This window comes from Microcebus murinus, chromosome 14 (assembly GCF_040939455.1).
Source record: "Microcebus murinus isolate Inina chromosome 14, M.murinus_Inina_mat1.0, whole genome shotgun sequence".
Lineage (NCBI taxonomy): Eukaryota > Metazoa > Chordata > Mammalia > Primates > Cheirogaleidae > Microcebus > Microcebus murinus.
In genome coordinates this window covers 8,719,206-8,742,719 of record NC_134117.1, presented here as the reverse complement: position 1 = coordinate 8,742,719, position 23,514 = coordinate 8,719,206, and the positions used below count along the sequence as shown (strand labels likewise).

Genomic DNA, 23,514 nt, shown 5'->3' with positions numbered 1-23,514 from the left:
CTATATCTCACGATTCCATGTCAGGAAACCAGGCTCAGCTGGGCCATTCCGCCTCCCAAGGCATCACCAGTGCTGCTCGGAGGTATTCAGGTGATAACTGGGCTAGTCCAGAGGGTCCAAGATGGCTTCCCCACATGCCCTTGCTTGGCAGGGAAGGCTGGGAAGCTGGACTTAGCTGGTCCCTCTCTTGCCCTCCCCTTTCCATGTAGTTTCGGGTCTTGTGGTAGTTGGACTTTTTACATGGTGGCTCAGGGCTCCAAGAATGTGTATTCCAAGAGGCCTGTTGGGAGCTAGAAGGCTTCTTATGACTTAGCCTCAGAAGTCCCAGTCACTTCTGCTGTATTCTGTTGGTCACGAAAGCCACCAAGACCAGGCTAAATTCGAGGGGAGGAAAAACAAGACTCTATCAAAAAATTGTGTAGCCATTTTTAAATCTGCTCTTCCAAGGCTCTGAAAAGTCTATCACCTCTTTCCTTCATTATACTTCTGTTTAACACTGCTTATAAAAACTAAACAAATATTTTTCTGCAGACCAAAAAAAACCCTACAATTTCACAGCTCTTGAGTTGATAGTGACTAAAGCAGGGGACCTCAAACTATGGCCCTCGGGCCACATGCGGCCTGCAGAGGACATTTATCCAGCCCGCAGGGTGTTTTTGCTTCCTGCTTAGCAACCGACTTGTCCTGGGCCCACAGTGCACATGTGTGGAATGTGAGCCGCACTCTCCAACGGCCCTCTGACGGTCTGAGGGACAGTGAACTGGCCCCCTGTTTAAGAAGTTTGAGGACCCCTGGACTAAAGAGACCTGGCTCCCTCTCTGTAGAGTTTAATATAGAATCTACAAGCCTGTTACAATTATGCGGACAACACATTGTCTTGTACTAATTCACCTAAAATTTAATGGGATATCATGTCCCTAAGCCCTCACCCTGCCATGACTCTAGGGTGTAGCTTGTCTGTACCTTGAGGGGTTTACAATGTATTTAGGGAAGAAAATAGAAGAAATAAAACAGCACATGTCCAATTATGTAGTTTCGAGTTTTACTGAGAATATGGACTGGAGAGTAGGGCAGCAATTTATGGGGAACCGAGGCTGCACCTTGGATGGTAAGTTCTTAGGCAGACAGACAGGAAGAAGGCATGGCCATGATTCAGCACTGATGCTCACTCACCATGTGCCAGCCATCATCAGTACAGAATAGGCCCAACCCTGGCATTGGAGGACCTCACTGGAAAAGACATGTGCTAAACAACATGATGAGCATAAGTAGAGTAACTGACCTAGGAACGAGGTGCTATTAAAAACAGCACAAAATTCTGAAGGAAAAGAAAGGCTCTGGGAATGTAACAGTTTTATTTTTAAAAGGTAATATATGATCTTTTTCAATTCAAAAATTTAAAGAAAACGTGGCTCATAATCTCACTGTCTAGATAACCTCTGTTGATGATTTTTAAAAACAGTAAAAAGTACACAAGTTTAGAAAACCCAGTAGTTACAAAAGGTACAAAATGAAAAGTAACAGCTTTTCTACCTTGTTTTGCAAAACATAACCACCTTTAAGTTTCTCACATGAGGAGAGTTTTAAAAAAGTAGAAAGTAGGCAAATGAAAGAGGAAGAGGCGGCCAACTCCAGACATGCACACTTGAAAAATTATGGTGTTAAGGCCACATGTTGTATGATTCCATTTCAGTGAAATGACCAGAATAGGCAAATGTATAGAAGGTAGGTTAGTGGCGGCTTAGGCTGAGAAGCCAAAAGTGTTGGTGAGGAAGGGGGACTGACAGCTTGTGGGCACAGGGCTGGGGGTACAAAAATGGTCTAAAAATTAGATGGAGATGATGGTTGCTCAACCCCATGAATAGATTTAAAAACACTGAATTGCATAGTTTATGTGGGTCAATTATACAGTACATGAATCATATCTCGATAAAGCTGTTTAACAAAAAGAAACACTAGAGTTTAGAGAGTTTGGCGGAAGTGAGCCTGGAAGTGTCGACAAATGGCCTGATCATGCAAAGCTTCAGACATCGCTGGAATATTAAGATTTCTTTTCAGTCTTGAGGCAGCGAGGAATCCCTGAGAGAATGGCAAGTGGTTCTGAAGAAGTGGGAAAGATCTGAAGGACAGACAGGAAGCAGGAGACAGCAGATGGCAGTCTGGCAGTGACGTGGGCAAGATGGAGCGATCGGAGACCCATGGGAATTAGTGCCCAGTTAAGGTACAGGCTGGAGGTAGTGGGAGAACCCTAGATTTCTGTTTGAGGAAATAAGGTGGTCACGGTGCCAGTGCAGGGATTGATTGTAGGGAGAAGATCTGGGGGGCTGTTTGATTCGTGTGTTTAAACATATGCATAGAACAGCCCATATTCTGTCCAATAAACCACTGGTTAAAAATATGTCTGTAGCTTTTTCAAGATGTTTAGGCATCAAAGTTTTGCAACTGTTGAGGATATAAACATAGCAAACATCATGAGAGTGAGACAATGGAAGGAGAACCAGGGAAAGTAACAGACATCAAGGATGTACAGTTTCAAGGCATAAATTTTCCCATGTCATGTACAGCATTTATCCATTGGAGTTAACAATTTGGAAAGAAATCAGTAAATATGGCATAAAACAGATTCACTCAGTAGACTGGTATGAAAGGAAGTGTCATACAGCCATGGGTTGAAGGCTAGAAAAAGGGAGACAGCAAGTGATTCTCATTTAAAAAGGAGACAGGACAGTAACTGGGAGAGGGTCACAGTAATTTTTTTTTTTTTACATTAGAGATGAGCACGGTTGAAGGGAGAACTACAGATACGGGTAGCAGGGAGAACGGAACAGACTCCCCTAGCAATCAGGAAGAGCTGGAACCCAGAGCTTTCCACAGAAGAGACACCTGTAGCCCTGATGCCGGAGGGAAGGAGAAGGGACGAAAGTAGAAAGGTGGGGAGTGGGAAAAGGAACCACCTGTAGCCCAGAAAACATCAAGGGCAGGCTTGAAAGCCCAGCAGGCATCGCATGGAGCAGCGGGCCGGTCAGACAGGTCCAGGGCCGCGTTGCAGGGGAAAGCAGGCCACCCTGGCTTGTCGGAGGGCTTAATGGTTCCTTGTGTGTAAACCATAGGCTGAATCATAGGACACTGCTGATTTGAACATTTTTTATGTATGAAAACAACAATTTCACATGATACAACCTATCTGTTGCCTTGACTAACTTTATAGCTAAAATGATATAAAAGGAACCTTAACAACCCATAGGGCATGAACAACCTAAGTAAAACTTTCAACAGGACAGGACTGGAAAAGGGAGACATTCCCATAAGAAAGTAAAGAGTGACTACAATCATTTGTGAATGTGGCAGTGAAGTTCCTTTAATCAAAGACAACCATGACAAATTCATTAACTATCAAAAGCTACATTTTACTAAAAACAATCTGGCTTTAAAAATGTTGAATCATACAATATGTACAGTACATGCTGCTTTCCTTTTGGGATTTCACTATTATTTGAGTCCTAAAAAGAGGGAGAAAAGACAGCTGGTTAACAGTTTATATATGATAAATAAAAAGTTTGTATAATATACATAAATAAAATCTAATAACTAGCCCCCTCCTCAGTAAGTAGGGCCCAGATTAATCCACATTATATATCTTATGTCTATACTCCTCTTCCCTCAAAATATTTTTACAGAAGTAACTTATCTTGGAACAAAAGAATTTCAAGTAATTGAAGCACATATTAGGAGTTTACATTAAGTACTAAAAAGCTCATTTCAATTCTCAAAATCATAGGAAATTTGAGCTAGAAAAAAAATAACCATAGCAATTATCTAGTCCGAAACCTCCCCATTTCATATAGATTTATTGATAAGGAAAAGGAAGCTGAGTGAGACTAACAGGCTTGCCCAAAGTTAGAAAGGGGCAGAGCTGACAGAATCTAGACCTGCTGGTTCCCATCCACAGCTGTGGGCAGCGCAGAATGCCAGGTCATTACAAAGATTTCTTTTTAGAAATATCCCCCTTCATAAAAATGAAGAATTATTTCATAGTATAATTCAAATTGTAGAAATGTCCATTTACTAACATCATTCTAAGGCAGTCCTGTCCTAATCCTCCTTTGTTCCTATAAAACAAGCAAATCTAATGGGACAGTGAACAACACTGATGGGAGGATTCAGTATTTCACTTAGTCTACTTCATTAATTTTTTAGCGGGAGGGAAGCCAAACCAATAACAAACATCTGCTCTGCCTCTTTCAGCTGCAAATCTTTTTTTTGTTTGTTTTTTGAGACAGAGTCTCGCTTTGTTGCCCAGGCTAGAGTGAGTGCCGTGGCGTCAGCCTAGTTCACAGCAACCTCAAACTCCTGGGCTCAAGCAATCCTTCTGCTTCAGCCTCCCGAGTAGCCAGGACTACAGGCATGCGTCACCATGCCCGGCTAATCTTATATATATATATTAGTTGGCCAATTAATTTCTTTCTATTTATAGTAGAGACGGGTCTCACTCTTGCTCAGGCTGGTTTCGAACTCCTGACCTCGAGCAATCCGCCCGCCTCAGCCTCCCAGAGTGCTAGGATTACAGGCGTGAGCCACCGCGCCCGGCCTCAGCTGCAAATCTTAAACACCAAAGTAATCAATCCAGAGAAGGGACCTTACAACCGCTATGCTTTTCTCACCAGTTACACACAGTTCTAAGAATAAGGCACTAGAGGGAGGCAAAAATCCAAATATCCCCGGAATGGGGGAAAGTAGGAATGTTTGGTTTGCTAAATCAAGTTTAATAAAACTGTGCAGCTGTACTGCAGAAAACATTACCTGCAGCTGGCATCAAGCACTCAGCCGCTGCTGGCTCTGACCCGAACTAATCACAGGCTCTGAGATCTCAAAGGTCTTCACAATCTCCTGGCAGAGAACAAAGAACATTTGGGCACTGGGCTCGCAGCAAGCGAAGTCAGAGTCAGAACTGTGCAGGGGCAGCAGGCAGAGCTTTACCTCCCAGTCACGGTAACTCAGAGCTATAATTCCTTGATTCCTAACTTGGGTGTTTTGGTCAATTCCCTCATTTTCTTCATTAATATTAACAGGCTCTGTTTGAAAGACAAAGTTTTTAAAGGTTAGCAAATCAGCTGAGGTATTCCAAACAGAAACTGATGCATAATAACAATATTGAGAAGATATTAAATACTTATAATATCACATATTTATTAGGATTTCCTGCATTATGGAGTTGCTGTCGTATTATTCCAGTAGCAAGTAATCCCATTTGATTCCACTTAAAAAAAAACAAGTAGTAGAGTGACACATTCCAAAGATTCAAAAACCTCTGCACATCTACAATATCCACAGAGCCAAACCAATGCAAAATTGAGAATGCTGAAAGTGGCACGTAGGTGCAATGAAAGTACCTCATTCTCTACAGAAGACCTTAGGACCGTGAGTAATGGAGAGTGTGAAATTATTCAGGTAAGAATGAAAAGTTTCAGAGAACCCCTGGGGGGAAAAAGGAGTTGGCATTCAGGAAAATGTGGTTAGAGAGACAGAAACCACACGACTGCAACTACAAGCCTTCTCAATTAAAATTTGAGATAAATTATATCATTCTTTGTTAACCTTTATAGCTGTAGATGTTTAATCAGTGATACACATGAATCCCTCAAAGATTTAAACTCTGACCGTGTTTTCAGTATTTTCTGTTAGGTGAGCAAGGCAACAACATTGTAAAAGTTTGTTACCTACAGTGAAAACTCATTTACATTTAGGAAGATAAATTTCCTAAACTCTAATAATATATTTTCTCTAAAACTAATTTTTTCCAAACATAGTATTATTTACCTATTATTGGCAGTCGGTCTTGGTCAAGTCTTATTCTTGCAAAACCATCCTAAAACAAAAACATGATTTTAGGAGAAGACTAAAATTTAGACTCAAACTTACATCAACTGGGTGAAAAAAATTACTCAATTAGGAAATTCTATATCTCATATAATCAAAATGTACCAGAATAATGAGACAATAACAGACAAGACTTCTATAACATCTTTTTTATTTTTTTAATTTTTAATTATTACAGGTACATGATAGCTGTATATATTTATCATCGTCCTTTACACAGGACATCGCTCAGGTTTCTAACAAGCTTTTACCCAGCCACAGCCTTCAGCCTGAGAATCTCTTAAGTGAAACTCTATCTTGTCTCTTTAACTGACTTATACATATTTTGGAATACTCCACATTTTGGAACCGTTGGCAAAATATGCCTTTGTTACCATTTCTGAGAAAAATACTTTGGCCAATACAAGCTTTTTTCTAAGGTTAAAATCAAATTCATCTTACATGTGTAGGAATGCAAACTGATGTAAAACTAAAGGCAGTCTAAAGCAAATGTCTATAGTACAATTCTGAGTAGGGTTCTTTTTAAAACCTATTTCAAGATAATTTCAAGCTTAAAAAAGCTGCAAGACTCCTGTAGAGACCTCCCATATATCCTCTACCCATATTTATCAATTGTTAAAGTTTTGCCACATTTACTTTATCTCTTTCTAAATATTATATTGTTACTATTATTATTTGTGAATGATGTGAGAATGATAGGTGGCCGGCCCCCTTTCCCTAATCCTTCAGTGTGCCTTTCTTCAGAACAAAGATATTCTCTTCTAAAACACAACTATCAAATTCAGGAAATTTAACATGTATACCCATACTGTTATCTAACCTACAGTTCCATATTCAAATTTTGCCAATTCTTTCTCTAAATAATTTCTAAAACATCAAGGACACAAATGTTTAGCTAGTTTCTTCTACTTATAATATGCAATTAATGCTTTGTTACAATAGATCTAAAATACATGCGAGTTAGTACAGATACCTTTGCCAGCTCCCATCTGTAGCTCTTATTATGTATCCTTTTAAAAGCACATAAAAGCAATTAGAGAAAAAAATCTTACCCGTATAATGAAGGAAACATGAAAGATGTTTTCCACTGTACGGGGAAAAGAATGTGGATCAACCACAAAGTCAAAGAAGGAAATTGGAGTATCAGCTATAGAAAAAAGAGAAAAAAATTCTTTAAAACAGGAAAAATGACTTTTGCTTATCAATAAGACCAATACCCTCTAGCCTTAGCCAGAGATGAAGAAAGGAATGAGCTCGCATCCTGACGTGGCAGTGCAAATCAGTCCAGCCCTTCTGCAGGTCAGTTTGGCATATCTATAAAAAATATGCCTCCTCTAAAAAGCTGTCCTACAGAAATACTAACACAAGTACACAAAGTTACATACTAAGATTTTAAAAGGCAGCTGAAGGTGTTGAAAAACAAATTTTTTCACTTTGATTCATACAGGAGTAAAATGCTATAAAGAACTCATTCATCCATTAACAGGGGATCTGTTAAATATGTTTGTGGTACAGCCGTACAGTGGGAACCAGTGAAAAGAACAAGGGAAATTTACATGTAATCATATGGAAAAATGTCCACATAGAGAAGTCACATTGCATAAGAATGTGTATATTATGATTAGCTTTGAAAAAAAGCAAAAAACAACGATTTAGGGACATGTTTACATGATGAACATAAACAGAAAATAATCTGAAAATATACACATCACAGTTTACAAGTGGCTCCCTCTGGGAAGTGAGAGCAGGTGGAACAGGTACCTGACTTTTGACTTTTCTCACTTGCATGGCACATTCTATTTTGTAGCAGAAAAAAATTCCCCATCTTTTAGATAACAGTGAAAAGTTACTTCACCAGCATTCTCACGTGAGGTTTGTAAAGGGGAGAGGCCTCATTAAATACACATGCCAAGAAGGAATCAAAATGATTCAAAAATTACATATAGTTGAAAATACCATTTAACTAAAAATAACCTCGTTGAAACTGATAAATACAAGTGGTTCCACTTGGAATTTGGTGCCATACTTACGATCTTGCCGAAAATATGTTTGCAACAGTCCCAAGATTCTTTCTACTTCTTTTTCTGTGGCTTCTTGATGAGACTCTTCCATTCTTTTTAACTGAAAAAATAATTATCAAGCTGGCTGTCCCACTCGCTTGCCTGTTAACAGCCTTCTCTTCTCTCTTGCACATCGCAAATCCTCTAAATGTCTTTTACTGGGGATTGCTAGCAGATTTTACCCCCATCTTATAATTTACAGTTAGAAAAAGGATTTTCTAGTTTCAGTAATATTTTTATATTAATCTCTTAATAGAAGAGTAACATTACCAAATCAACCATTTTCAGGTTGAACATAAGATAGCGAAATACAAAAAGGGCAGTTCAGAATAGTCTTTCTCAACTGGGAGCAACTTTGCCCCCCAGGGGACAACTGCCAGTGTCTGGAGACATTTTTGGTTGTCACAACTGGGGAGCTGGTTGTCACTTTTGGTGTCACTCCTGGCACCTAGTGGGTGGAGGCCAGAGCTGTGCTAAAGGTCCTGTTGTGCACAGGACAGAACCCACAACCAAGAGTTATCCATCCCTAAATGTTAATAGTGCTGAGGTTGAGAAATCTGGTTTAGGAGAACTGATCAAAACTACAAAAAAGACAAGTGGGCAATCCAATACATTGTTTAAAGGCTTAAATAAAATGATTAAGTGAGAGAACCTGGTTCCAGACCCCAAAGCTTAGAAAAGATGGCCAAATTATATATACATTATATTAATGGCTACTTTAAGTTTAGGTATTTTTAAAAACAACATTTAAAAATCACAAACCTGGACAGGCATGTTCTTCTCCTCTTCTCTCGTTTTAACTTTTCTTGGACGATCAACTCGTGGCTTTGGTGCAGGACACTCTCCTTGTATTGAACCCAACCTAATGAAAAATATGCTTTCATGTCTTTTTCTGTTTGTTTTTAAAACAAACTAATTTTTCTAACTAAAAGCAGTTTGCATGGCATAGTCAGATTCAGGCCAGGCATCAGTGCTGATGGGCTGACAGCAGCCCAAGACGCTTGGTGAGGTTTGTGACATCCTTTCTGTTCTCTTTGTATTTCTAAAAGAACTTCTAGGAGCTTTCCTCAACCTCAGCTACCTCCTCAAACACCTTCATATTGCTCTGTACAGTAAACCAGTGAATGTACCTGTGATGTGTTCCCACTAGCCTATTGCAAAACCAACTCCTGAGATGAAGGGGAGGATGAACACATAGGGAAGGAGAACAGAACAACTCCAATGGGATGAAAAACCTTTGATCTGGGGGTGCCAGGGCAGAGTCTCACAGCCTGGGACTATAGAACACACCTGTCTTAGGACCATAGGTCAAGCCAGGCCATGGGATTCCTTTTCCTTTTAGACTCTCTCCTCCTTCCCCCATCAAAAGCCCTAATGCAGACTTGGGCTACAGTAAAAGATGTATCATGTAGAGATCAAGACCCCAAGAATATAGACCCATATGGTCCCTACACTTGAGGAAATGAAAGTATATGATATAGATGAACAGATATATTATGCACATAGACCCATTACGACATAACATGACAGATCCTATACCAGTATAACAGAGTATTGCTCAAGTGCTATGACAGCATTCGGGCAGAGATATCTACCCAGGCATGGGAGTAATCTGGCTGGGAAACCTGATCCTATGCTGATTACACTTCTGTCTGGAGAAGTTACTCTGGCTTCCAAATTGGGGCCTGTGGGATAAATAAACCTCACCAGATAGAAAAGATGGAGGAAAGGACACTGGAGACCCAGGGAACAGCGAGTGCAGGGACAGAGTTGTAAGTATTTCACTGTGGCTGGAACCTGGGCTAGATGATGAGATGAAGTTTAAGGCTTTATCTTTAGATCTCAGGATTTGTAACAGAGTTTTAGCCCTCAACGGCAAAAACAAAGATTTGGACTTTATCCTACAATAAAGAACTGTAGTCTTTATCCCACAATATATATACAATGGCTCTGGGCACGGGAGTTACCTGAAGCCTTGGTAAAAACAGATGGCAGGCCCCACACCACAGACCTACTACATCCGCATCTTCAAAGCCTTCTGAGACACTGCCAGTCTCAGATTTAAAAGTCGAATTGGAAAAAACACATACCCAGGAGCTACACCACTTAAGAAAGAACAGACTGACACAACTCAGAGGGTTACCTGGGGAAATCTACTGGGGAAATCAACCAGTGTACTCTACTTAAGGAAGAACCAGTAAGAGCTGTTCTTGGTTTCTCCATGGGTCAGAGTATAAAGAAAAACATCTTAAAATTAGAGTTGTATCTAAAAAAGTGAATTGGGCGTTTTATGTGACAGCAACTCAAGTAGTCTTCAAATAGAGAACAGTGATCATCCAACAGGATAATATAATGAATGTCACTTGCCATATTGGTAGAATCTTAAGATACCCTCAGCAGGAGATACCATTCTCCTACATGGTAAGGATTTCAAAGACGATAAAACAAAACCAGACATGTGCCATAGACCCAAAGTCTCAAGAGATAGAAGAAAACAAATCGAGGAGAGCCTTGGTAAGAAGGTTCTGGCCTGATGCCTTCCTTGCTAAAGCAGGATGAGGGATCCTTCAAGGGTCTGTCCACATCAAGTTTTTAGACTTTTAAATCAAAGTTTAGAGAGTCTGCAAACAATGTCATCAGACTGTCACCTCTACAATACCAAACAATCTTTGTCCCTACGAGAAAAAAACAATTTAAGGTTTACAAATGGCTGGTCTGTTGGATTTTTAAAATAATCTTACAGAAAGTGGAATGTATGGGTTTTATTAAAGGTGTTTTCTGCTGTTTTGCCTGATATTTTCCAGGAGTCATAGACTATGAATTCAAAATCAGAACTATCTTCATCACGGATGAGTTCTTCAGCTTCTAGTGGATTTACACCCATATGTGTCAGCTACAAAAATGAAGGAAAACAAAAAACCCCAGTTAAGCCACAAGCAATCATTTACCACATCCAATAACCTGCATCACTAAACCTTTAAGAGGCCAGAGGCAAAACCTGTTTTCAGTGTCTTAACATGTTGGTTAAATTTCTTATAGTAAAGATAGCTTCATAGATAAATTCCTATTTTCAAAAGTACCTTCTTTTTGGCAGAAAATATTCCCCAATGTACTTACAACCTTTCGGTGAAAAGTAAAATGATTTAAACCAGTGGTTCTCAACCAGGGTTAATTTGCCCCCAGGGGTCTTTTGGTAATACCTAGAGACACGTTTGGTTGTCACAACTGATGTGCTACTGGCGTCTACTGGGTAGAGGGTTTAGGTAAGCCAGAAGAACTAAGACCCCTGGGAATTTCTGTATCACAAGCAGTTCATTTATGAGTAAAGCTGTACCAGTATAAAAGTATAAAATTACATCCCAAATCAAAAGCTCCATGACAGCACAGGGAAGTTCAGCTGGCTTTCAGATTTTAATTTTGAGACAACCTCCTAGAAATCTATCTTCAGCTCATATCTCAGTATGTCCAGACAGCAGCAGCCCAGCACCAGTTAGAGACTCGCTCATCTTAAAATTGCCTTCCTGGGGAGAAGTTGGCGGAAGCTGAGTAATTCTCTTATCTCAAACTATATTACAGAAAACGTATTATATTGAATTTACTGCTATGAAAATGCGCTGTTATTACATTACACTATAAAATGTCTAGAAGTTATCAAATTACAATGGTAATATCATACATAACAATAATCACAAAGCCGTCAGGGAGATTAACCCTATTAAAAGCAACCAAACTTTGAAGAAAAGCAAAGCCATAAGAGCCTGGTCAGAGTGGTGTGGTCAGCTCTCCCCACTTTCTTGCTATACCAGTGCTGCCAGGAGACCTTTGCAGGAGGACGGTTCACTTTTGGTCTGTTCAAATCTACTAATGTTTTCCTTATAGTGTCTATATTTGACGTATCCATGGGAACGTATTCCCCACCCAGAGACTAGACAACTGTTAAAGTTTTATATTTAATGCTTTAAGACTTCTAGCATTTATTTTGATATGTTAAGGTACGGAGTTTAACTTGATAAAAGTAATTAAAAAATATATATATATATGGTCACTTTATTGAGCTGTGTATTCAGTGTACATTTTCCCAAACGTATTATACTTCACAATAAAGAAGTTTTTTTAAAAAAAGAAAATTTTAAGGTTTTAAAAGCAACAAATCGCAAATAATCTTCTGCCTTGTGCCTTTACAAAATAATTACTCTATCTGGGTCAGATCTTATGGTATAAAATCATTTTTATAACCATTTAACATAAACATCCAGTCAGAAATGCAGTGTTCATCCCAAGGTGCATCTGTCTGTGCTAGGACAGAGGATGGCTCAGAGCAGAATCAAAAACAGACAATACAGTAAAAGGTCAGTCTCAGTGTGCATTTTTTTTTCTTTTTTGGTACAATGAATCAAGGACAAGTTTCAAAATTTCAAGTGACAACTTCAAACTTGTTGAGTGGCAAAGAAAGGTGAATAAAACAAAACCAAAAAAAAAAAAAAAAGCAAAACTCCAATCAGATTCACATGATTCTGACATGTTCTCAAAGACAGACCAAAACACATCCCCTCGCCAGGCCTGACCCATCTCCAGCTGAGCTCCGCCACCTCAGGGTGGGCTTTTCTCTGGCCCAGGACAAAGGTCCCAGGTCACTGAGAATGCTCTAGAACACTTAAGAACTGACTGAGGAAAAATGGGCAATGGTAAATAACCACAGCACCCAGAGTGTAAAAACAGAATTCTAAGAGATGTTCAACCGGCTCGAAGCTCCCACCCTACACTCTACCACACAGCCCTGCTTTCGTCTGTGCAATCTGATAAGAGCGCTCTGGCAGAATCTGAGACCAAAAAAAAAAAAAAAAGGAAAAGGAAAATGAAGTGACATTTGCATAGGGAATAAGCAAAGTAGATAATTATACAATGTCTGACAGACAAAACATTGTTATTAAGATTCTGCAGCTTTGAACTTACTAGAGTTTCAACATATCGCAACATATCAAAGGAGTTCAGATCGGAGCGCAGCTGCTTTGCTTTCTCTTTGCCCAAATCTGAAGCCAAAACGAGAAAATGGGCGTCCAGGACTGCTTCTCTTGCTCGGGACACTATTCAAAAAAGAAGGAAAATATACACATTATCCACAGATATTTCCCCTAAATTTCCACCTTCTTACTAGGATTTCCCATTCAGATGAAAAAAAATCTCAATAGGCCGAAAACCGATCTGTCTCGTCCCAAAACTGGGACCCCTGCCCAACTCACCAAAATCTCTAATCAAAGCCAACCAGTCTTCCTAAAAGCCAGTTTTCTCTCTGGTTCCCTGCTCCTGTTACCTGATTATTCCTGAACCACAATCTCTCTGATAACCCAGTTTAACAAACTCTATCGTGTCTAACACTTGCTTTTCTCTCTGATTCAAATTGCTGGTGTAAATCAAATTGCATGCCGGCTACGTGGAAGGCCCTATGCTCGGCCTGGTGCTTTGGGAACAGCAATAGGTAAGTCATCAAGGAGGCTCAGCTGAAATAATGTTTCTGTGCTGGGCAGGCACCAGAAACCTCACACCTCTGCCCAGCTGCATAGCCAGTGGGCGGCAGGGAGTGACCCCTCAGGATGGATGTTCAAAAAAGGCTGGACAGGCCGGGCGCTGTGGCTCACGCCTGTAATCCTAGCTCTTGGGAAGCCGAGGCGGGCGGATTGCTCAAGGTCAGGAGTTCAAAACCAGCCTGAGCAAGAGCGAGACCCCGTCTCTACTATAAACAGAAAGAAATTAATTGGCCAACTGATATATATATATAAAAAAAAAAATTAGCCGGGCATAGTGGCACATGCCTGTAGTCCCAGCTACTCGGGAGGCTGAGGCAGAAGGATCACTCGAGCCCAGGAGTTTGAGGTTGCTGTGAGCTAGGCTGATGCCATGGCACTCACTCTAGCCTGGACAACAAAGTGAGACTCTGTCTCAAAAAAAAAAAAAAAAAAGAGAAGGGAAGAGGCAAGCAAAGCAGGATGCTACTAGGAGAGACAGTGAGAAGTCCGAGGGACAAAGGGTCAACTGGAGGAAAGAACAGGGCTGAGGGGGTTGGCTTCATCAGACCTGAAGGTGACAGAAAGGGTGAAAAAGTGGTCTGGGGACACCTGCAAAGGAGAATTCTACAGGAAGCCAAGAAGAGGCGAACACAGCACAGTTCAAACAGACGTGCCTGTGCCCGGCTTGCTCCTCAACAGCCATTTCATTTGAAATCACCAATTTCCTCAATAATCCTCACAAAAACAGCAAAGGCTTGGCCAGAGAACTGTTGACTCCAGTTTTTGTCTTAGCCAACAGTTTTGTTCTCAAAGGAAGTTTTTAATCATTTCAGAGAGTCGCTGTGGAGGTGACAGGGAGTAAGGGAACAAAGCGGATGCAGATGCCGGTCACCAGGTGGACTCATCCCTGGGCTCTAGTCTAGATCGCCCTGAGCCATCAGCCTGCAGCACATACCGCAAGAAAGGTGCAAATACCATGTCATGGTGGCTTTAAGGTCTCTAAAGAGTTAAAACTGAGACCATCAAATCCAGAAATGAAAAGCACCTAGAATTCTGTTTGCTGAACAACTCCTACAGCCCCACTGAGTGAATAATTTTGCCTTAAAATTTTGCTTTATAGACTGAAAGTGGCTGAGGGGGAAAGGATGTGTGGAGAAAGAGCCAACTGCAGTGACAAGTCAAGAGTGACAGTGAGGAGACGGACTGGGGACTGAGGCTGGGGAGGGAAGAAAGAGCTTAAGAGGGCAGGAGAGGGATTTAACCAGGTGAAAAAGGGAGGCCTGGTTCCTGAAGGTTTTGGTGCGAGTTAGCAAATACAGCACACCAAGACAGAGACCGGTAAGGAGGCTGAGGTCAGGTCAGGGGCAGGAAAGACACTAATAAGAGAGCACACATAAAGTGGTAAAAGGAGGCGTTATTTAAACCACTAGGAAATGACTAGAAATAAATGTTCTGGTCCTCAAAGCATATGAGGAACTGTTAGGGGCCTGGAGAGGCCAGTGGTCTGGGTAATTGTCCTAGGGCTCTGTGACCCAGTGCTCACTTCAGGGAATACCCCCACCTGTCCCATGTCATTGGACGGACCACTGCTACCACTACCACTGGCTTTAATTCAAACTAAGGTTATTTTTTTAAAGCCCGCATGGTCTGGACTTCAGTACTCTGAGATCTCTCTCTCTCTCTCTCTCTCTCTCTCTCAACCCTGACTGGAGACCAACAGGCCCACTTGTAGACCTTGGCCCCCACTCCTCTGGGTTGTAGATGGGCCAACAGCAAGGAGCTAAGGGAGGGGACACTGGGACAGGGACAAGAAAAGAAACAGGATTGTCAGAGGCTTGCTGGGTTCTTCTTTAATTCACCCACTCAACCAATGTATACTGGGGATACAGCAGTAAATACAAGAAAAACAAAACATAACACATGCAAACTTCTCAAACTTCAACAGGCAACGTGATCACCTGGGGGGGGTTGTTAAAACAGATTGCGGGACCCACCCCCAGAATTTCACCTAGGGCCCTTAGTATATAGTAAGCAGCATTACTGCTGTAATGAAAAAGGCTCCCAAACTGGTTACGCACTATTATAAACGTGGGCACTGCCTAATGTCAATAATTTGGCTCTTCTATAAAACTAATTAAAAGTATCACAAAATGTATAAAATAATGAATTACCTCCATTGAACAAAGTGTTGGCCTCTTCAAGGACCTCTGTTAATTTGTCACTGGCATTCAGTATGTCCTCCCGGTTTTCTATTTGAAAAAAAAAAAAAATACAAACTTTGGGAAATTTGCTCATCATTCACTAATAAGTAGGTGGCAAAGTTAGCACCTGCAGTAGTAAAGCCAAGCCCTGCCCCTTGCTCCCGGGGTAATTACTTCAAACATTTTTAGATTTTTAACCAAAATGGCACGGAAAGAGAAAGGCGACTGTACCCTTTAAGGGACATGAACTTTACAGGGCAACCTTGGCTCCCTGTAACCTTAACCCCGAGGGCTGGACTCCCGCGGCCTCAGAGGAGCGCTCCCTACCGGAGTGGTTCTCAAACTCTGCAAGCGACAGAACCCCCCGGAGCACCGGCCACTCCGCAGAGGGCCGGCCCGCCCAGAGTTTCGGGCTCCGTGCGCGGGGAGGGTCCGGGATGCGCGTTCCCGGCGGTTCTCGCGCGGCGCTGACGCTGCGGGGCTGAGACCCGCCGGGTGCAGCGGGGACACTGGCGGTGCGCGTCCCGCCTCCGCCCTCCCCGCCTGCCGGCCAGCTGGGCTGGGCGAGTCGCCGAGCGGGTCGGCCTCGGCTCCTCCAGCCCGGCAATCCGGGACCTGCGCGCCCCGCGCCAAGGTCGCGCGGCTCCGGCGGCTAAGCGGATGTGGGGGCACTCGGTAAACACGCCGGGGCGCGGCCCGCGGCGAGGCCGTCCCCAGGGCGCGCCCGCCGCCCGCCGCCCGCCGCGCGGGTCCTGCCCCCGCCCCGGCCCCGGCCCCTCCGCGCCCCGGCCCCTCCGCGCCGCGCCGGGCGCATGGCGGGCACGGCGACCCGGCCCGCGCCGCCCCGAGGCCGCCTTACGTTGGACAGAGTTGATGAGCGCCCGGTACTGATGGCGGATCTGGCGGCACAGGCCGTGGTCGGTCTCCGCCTCCAGGCTGGCCGGGTCCATCATCTCGTCCCCGGAGTCCGACGGCTCTGCCTCCTCCAGGCTCGGGCGCTCCGGGGCCTCCCTGCGCTCGGGCGCGGCCCCGCGGCGGGACACGGGCGACAGCGGGGACCGCGAGCGGGAGCGGGAGCGGGTGCGGTCCCGGTGCGGGTCGCGGCCGCGACCCCGGCCCTCGGGCCGGCGGCCGCCACTGTCCCCAGACATCGCGCCAAATCGCCGTGCAACTTCGGAACGGCGGAAGTTCGCGCCAGAAACTGAAAGCCCTGCTCGGCGCGAGCGCCCGCGGCCCGCGGAACGCGGCTCCCCGGCCCGCGCGAGCGCACAGCGACGCCTGTGGCGGGAGGCCGGAGACGGGCCCGGCGGCTCTCCAGGGCCGGGCCAGGGCGCCCGCGCGGCTGCTGGGGGCCGATCCTGGATGCTTTTGCTCCCTTGGCACGGGTACAATGAGATCCCGCCTGCTCCACACTGCAAGGGCGTTACAGTCTTGCTTTTCTGGTCGCCCTGGCGCACCCCACTAAGCCTGCGTCTTCCCGGCGCCCCCTTGGCTCCCCAGGACACAGCCTGGCGACCGCATGGACACGCAGTGCGGGTTGGTTGAGCGCGGTTCCTGCCCGTGGAGCAGGATGAGCGCAGGACGTGGAGACAAGGAACGTGCCCTGCCGCTCTCCCTCTGCGGCCTTAGTTTCCCTGTGCCAGCAGGCGGGGGTAGGAGGATCAAATGGGGTTTATGTGCGGCTGGCCATTCCACTTTTTGTAAGGACAGAAGAACAAACAAAAAATTAATAGGGTTCCTTGACTTTCTCATAGCAAACTCTCTGTTAAGCATCCTTCTAAATTTCTACAACGTGACAGTCTGTGTTTCACAACTGAGTCTCCAACTAAAAGATTCTAAGAACACTCCTAACAGGGTCCAAGAAGGATGCAATTATATTCAGTGTAGTTTGAAAGATAAATGTATGAATTTCATTCCATGTACTTTGGATTGTATTCAAGTGGTGTTTCCCAAAAGTTCTCTTTGGTGCTGAGAACACATTTTCTCAAGGGAGCAATATTGTAAGTTGGGTTACTACACAAGCCTACAAAAACAGCCGTTTGTGCATCATGTATCTAACCTGGAGGGAGGCACTAGTCATTGCTGCCCAACAGCTGAAATCCCACCCTGCTCACCTGGATTTCAGGAAAGGTAGACCCAGGCCTGCTTCCTGGGATGAAGAGTGATTGCTCTAAAGGGGCCGTGGTAATCTCCTTCCCCACTGACCGGCTAGGGACAGGCATGTGATCCAGTTCAGGTCAGTGAGATGTGGGGGGCTTTCCCATCTGGAGGGAACAGGAAACCTCCAGAAAAGAAAGCCCTTGTCCCTCCCCCTCACCTGTGAGATGCTGGCATAAGAACCTGGAGCCTGGCTTGTTGGCAGCTATCTATTACTCATGAGGTGTCAAGCATGAGGAAAGAGCAGAATGCTGGGGACCATGGAGAGCAAGGACAGACATGGCTGAATTGCTGAATGAACTGCCTACATCCAGACTCCTTGTTGAGTAAGCCATACGTACCAGGTGGTTTAAGCCCCAGTTAATTGTTTTGTAGTTGTTACTTGCAGCTCGGTGCACCGTAACTGAAACAAATACTTAGCATTCTTCTAGGTGGAAGTTCTTTCCAAGTTCCAGACAAAAATACCTGCAACATTCCATTCAATGAAACAAGCTTTTGATGTATATTAATGGGCCAGGCACCCTACAAAGCACAGCAGGTCACAAAGATGGCTCAGATACTTGTCTTTGCCTTCCAGGGTATCACCAGGAGACAGACATGAAACTGATTCTAAAATTCAAATAGAAATGCAAGGGACCCAGAATAGCCAAAACAATCTTAAAAAAGAAGGACAAAGATGGCAGGACTCATACTTCTCAATTTCAAAACTTAATGAAATGCTATAGTAATCAAACTGTGTGGTGCTAGTGTAAACATAGACTTATAGAGCAAAGCAATAAAATTGGAAGTCCAGAAATAAACCCATACATCTGTAGTCAGTTGGTTTTCCACAAGTGTGTCAATACAATACGATAGGGAGAGAATAGTCTTTTCAACAAATGGTGCTGGGAAATTGGATATCTGCATGCAAAGAAATGTGTTGGATCCCTCTCTCATACCATATATAGAAATTAACACAAAATGAGTTGGGCCTAAATGTATGAGATAAAACTATAAAGTTCTTATAAGAAAAAATAGGTGCTTTGTGACCTTGGCTTAGGTCATGGTTTTTTAGATATGCCACCAAAAGCACCAACAACCAAAGGAAAAAATAAACTGAAGACCAAGTTTGTGGTAATTTGTTGCAGCGGCCATAAGAAATGAATACAGGTGCCTAAGAAGACATTGCCACCTGCAGGCCTGAGGGTCAGAGGGAAGAAGCAGTGTTATCAGAGCCCCATGAGGACTGCAGCTGTGGAGAAGGGGCCACCAGACAGGAGCTGTGGTCCTAGAGCTGCAGCCACGCCAGGACCATGATGCACAGCAAAGGAGGAATGGAGACAGAAATGTTCTGATCTCACCCTTCCAGCTTCTCCTTCCCTGCTTTTATCTCCGGTCAGATGAGGCCAACTGGATGCCAGAGGGTGAGAAAACCTGCATGATGCAGTCCATAGCTCAGTTCCTGGGCAGAACAGGGCCAAGAAAGGTAGAGATGGATTTGAGTGGGGACAAATAACCAGCATTGTGGGTACAGGCTGTATCTGGGTCTATTTAGTTAGGGACAATAGAAATTCCACTGGAGTGTGTTGGTCATAATGGTCACAATTCTTGTGAAACCAGAAGTCTAGAAGTAGGCAGGCCAGGATTGGTGCATTGACTTAATTGCCTCATCCCAGAAGTGGCACATGTCACTGCTGCTCCTAGTCTCTATTGGCCGGATCCAGTTACAGGGCCCCAACCTAACTGCAAGGGAAGCTGGAAACATTTCCCTTCCATTCTTCTTTACTGGTAGAGCCCAATTTCCACTCTAGAGGCAAAACAAACAAACATGCCAGATACTTACCTCCATGCCCAGCTTCCCTTGTGCTTGTGGCCTGGGATGTGGCCCAACTGTGACCAATGAGACTGAGGAGAAGTCTATTGATTCATCAGTGGTTCTGTTATTTGTAGGCAAAGCTACCCATATGTTGCCTTTCTCCCCTGCTTAAGCCAATTGGCTTTTGACTTTGTAGTACCAAAAAAATATGCAGAATAAACAGTAAAGTCATGGAACTTACAGTTTCGGGAGGGAGTCAGACAGTCAACAAATGGAAACAGAGACAAATATCTAATCCCTGCTCTGTTAATTGCTGGGGAGGAAAGGATGAGCTACTATGCAAGAATTGTGACCTAGACAGCAGACAGGCCATGGAGCAAAGACGGAAAGGAGGGCAGACGGGGTCTAGGCAGGGCCAAGGAGAGCATCAGACGCAGCTGCTGGGGCATCAGAGCCCAAAGCATGAGGCTCCATGTTTGGCAACTGCTTAATTCAAAGGTGAAAAATAATGGCAAGTGTGTCAGACTAGCTGTCCTGAAGAACCTCCTGCTACAAAATAACTCCATCCTGCATAGGATATAATTCACAGGGCCTGGCTGGGTTTATGGAACATAAAGGAAATTGTTACAGGAGCATAAACAGGGAGCCAAAACTAATGAAAAAGGGAAGGCCAGGAACTCTGAGGTGGGAGCTGCTGGCCAGTGGAAAACTGTGCGCCACCTGCCGCAGGTGAATGCAAAGGTGGCTGAGGAGGAGAGGCTGGCGCCAGCAGCATCTGCTCCACAGAGTGTTCAGCTGGGAGGGAGCACGTGACCATTTCGGTGCCAGGCACCGCACATTGCATAAGATAGACGAGATCCCTGCTGTCACAGGGCCAGCAGGAACTGGCAATCTCACAGGAGAGAGAGACAATAAGGAAGGAACAAGAAAATAATTTCAGATGGTGGGGAATATGATGAAATTAAAGGCCAGGCATCATGGCTCACGCCTGTAATCCCAGCACTTTGGGAGGCCAAGGCAGGAGGATCACTTGAGGCCAGGAGTTCAAGACCAGCCTGGGCAACATAGTGAGAATCCCTCTCTACAAAAAATAAAGAAATAATCAGCCAGGTATAGTAGTCACAAATACTAGGGAGGTTGAGGCAGGAGGATCACTTGAGCCCAGGAGTTGGTTGGTGGTTACAGTGAGCTATGATCACGCCACTGTGCAATATAGAATGAGAGAGAGCAAGACCCTGTCTTGGAAGGAAGGAAGGAAGGAAGGAAGGAAGGAAGGAAGGAAGGAAGGAAGGAAGGAAGGAAGGAAGGAAGGAAGGAAAGGAGGGAGGGAGGGAGGGAGGGAAGGAGGGAGGGGGGAGGGAAAGGGGGAATAAATTAAGAAATTAAAAAGAGCACACTTGGTAAGGAATAACGGGGCAGTGAGAGGTTTGGGGAGCTACTTTAGGTGGGGTGGTCAAGAAAGGCCTCTCTGAAAAGGTAGCATTTCAGTTAAGAAGGAGCCAGCCATGCAAAATTCTAGGGCGGTAGAACTTTCCAGATCTAGGAGTCCTTGCCCTAAGTCTACACACTGATCCAAAAAACTCCTGAGAGGAAGCTGAGCCTAGGACTGGGACGTGCCTGCCTTTATTGTCAAGGCCTCTGGGCCAGGGTGCCCAAGACATAGGACAATGCAATAGGGAAGGACACAGCCAGCTCTTCAGCTCTTCCCTCCTGGGCACCTGCTTTGACGCAGTTTGGCCAGGTAGGAGGGCCGTATACAGATATGCTATGTGAACCCAGAGGTAGGAATCTGCAATCTGCACTGTTAATACTGCCTACCTGGAGTGGGGATGGGAATAGGACATAAGAGAAGGTGAGAGATTGTTAAATCTATACGGTTTCAGTGCTGTGTTAATTTTCTCACTTTGGAAGAGAAATTTAATAAAAGGTACGTTAATTTTTAATCTGCACTGTCAAATGATAAATAAAAATTACCAATCAAAAAATACAAATGAGAATTTTCAAAGATGTAAGGGCTTAAGGGTCTAAAGAGTATTGCCAGCCTCCCCAACCCACAGGCTTTTCCCTGTTTTTATGGGAAAAAGCTGATAGCCATATTACAAAACAGCACTTATAACAGAAATAGCAGCTGTCCAGTGAAAGTTCTGCACCCAAAATGATTTCCAACAGGTTAAAAAAATCAAAAGTTTTCTTTTGGGAACATTTTGCAGCCTGCTTAAGCTCTGTGCTTCACAACATCTCCAAACCTTTTCCCCCATTGGCTGTCCTTTCATTTTCTAACATTAGAAAGAATCTGTAAATAAATAAATACAAAGAGCCACTAAAGTAAAAAAAAAAAAAAAATGATTCTAATCTCTCTCATGTCAAGAAAACAGGGTGCACTGATGTGAGCACGCCTGTAAATATTCATGACCTCAGCTCTAGACTCATCGCCTCAGAAATGCCGTATACTGAGGCTTCCCCAAATCCATGCACATTCGCATCACCTGGGGAGTTTGTTAAAAATACAGATTCTGATTCAGCAGGTCTGAGATGGGGCCTCTAATTGTACTGTATGTTTCTAACAAGCTCCCAGGAGATACTGATCCTGCTGGTCGTGGACCACACATTGAACTGCCAGACTTAGGAGATACAGAACAGTTTAAATACGTTTACTCAACCCTGAAATCCAGGGGATCTTTCTTTTTATTACTATTATTGAGATAAAATTTACATACCATAAAATTCATACTTTAAAAGAATACAATTCAGCGGTATTTGTTACACACACAGAGTTACGCAACCATCGCCACAATCAATTTTAGAACATTTCCATCACTCCAAAAAATAAAACCTCACACCTAGTAACTAACAGTCATTCTCTATTCTCCCAGTCCTCCCCACAGCCCCAGGCAACCACTAGCCTATTTTCTGTTTTTACAGAGTTGTCTATTCTGGACATTTCATATTATTGAAACCATACAAAGTGTTGTCTCTTGTGTCTGGCTGCTTTCATTTAGCACAGTGTTTTCAAGGCTTACCCATGTTGCAGAACATATCAGTACATCATTCCTTTTTCTGGCCAAATAATATGCCATACGGATATACCACATTTTGTTTATCCACTCATCAGTTGATTTCCACCTTTTTGCTATGATAATGAAGTCATTGGCATTTTTCAAGAGTGCAAAGAGACCCCTATTCTTGTGTCACAATCACCTGTTCCTCCGGGAGCAATCCCTGCTAGCTGACCTGCAGTGCTGTTTGCTCTGGGCAGAGGTGGGAGCTGCTGAGGGGGAGATTCCTTGCCCAGTCTGGGATGAGATGAGAAGGCTGGTGCCATCTACAAAGGGTCTGCATCTGCCCCATTTCAGCCTTCCTGCACAGTTGTCACCATGGGGGGTGTCCCTTCAGTGCTATCCTCAGTTAACTTCATTGCTTTCTGGATGCCATATATAAAACCCTTTCTACTTCATGCCCTGGCTTTGCAGAGGTACTTTCTTAGAAGAGATGTAAAGGAGACAAGTTGTATGAGTCTGAAAAATGTCTTTATTCTACCCTTCCTTTGGTTGATTTTTTGACTGAATATAGAATTTTGAGTTGAAAATAACTTTTCATCAGAAATGTAAAGGCACGGTTCCATTGTCTGCTTGAAATGGATTCTGGTTCAACATTCACTCAAGAAACATTCCAGGAATACTGTAGGCATTGGAGATACAGATGCTTCTCAACTTACAATGGGTTATATCCCAATAAACCCAGCATAAACTGAAAATATTGTAAGCTGAAAATGCATTTAATACACCTAACCTGCCAAACATCATATTAATAGCTTAGCCTAGCCTACCTTAGACATGCTCAGAACACTTACACTAGCTTACACTTGGGCAAAACCATCTAACACGAAGCCTATTTTATAATAAAGATTGGATATTTCATAT

At 43.7% G+C, this 23,514-nt stretch overlaps 1 protein-coding gene across 1 annotated transcript; it reads right to left on the bottom strand.

The window, feature by feature from the left end:
• Positions 1–3,332: 3,332 nt before the first annotated feature.
• Positions 3,333–17,175, bottom strand: NSMCE4A (NSE4A component of SMC5/6 complex). The gene is made up of 11 exons (XM_012781253.3): positions 16,502–17,175; positions 15,613–15,690; positions 12,891–13,021; positions 10,679–10,830; positions 8,700–8,799; positions 7,908–7,998; positions 6,930–7,024; positions 5,818–5,866; positions 4,978–5,072; positions 4,801–4,887; positions 3,333–3,500 (listed from the first exon to the last, which is right to left on the bottom strand). Exons 1-10 carry the CDS (start codon positions 16,791–16,793, stop codon positions 4,813–4,815), a joined length of 1,158 nt encoding a protein of 385 aa, XP_012636707.1. The 5' UTR covers positions 16,794–17,175; the 3' UTR covers positions 3,333–3,500; positions 4,801–4,812.
• Between the last annotated feature and the right edge of the window lie 6,339 nt (positions 17,176–23,514).

Bases quoted from the DNA above. Each gene is read 5' to 3' on its own strand.
- NSMCE4A (XM_012781253.3), bottom strand. From the start codon at position 16,793: ATGTCTGGGGACAGTGGCGGCCGCCGGCCCGAGGGCCGGGGTCGCGGC. The intron at 13,022-15,612 runs GTAATTCATTAT...TTTTTTGAATAG, and splicing joins CAACACTTTGTTCAATGGAG to TGTCCCGAGCAAGAGAAGCA. The intron at 7,999-8,699 runs GTTTGTGATTTT...TTATTTTTTCAG, and splicing joins AGAAGAACATGCCTGTCCAG to TTAAAAAGAATGGAAGAGTC.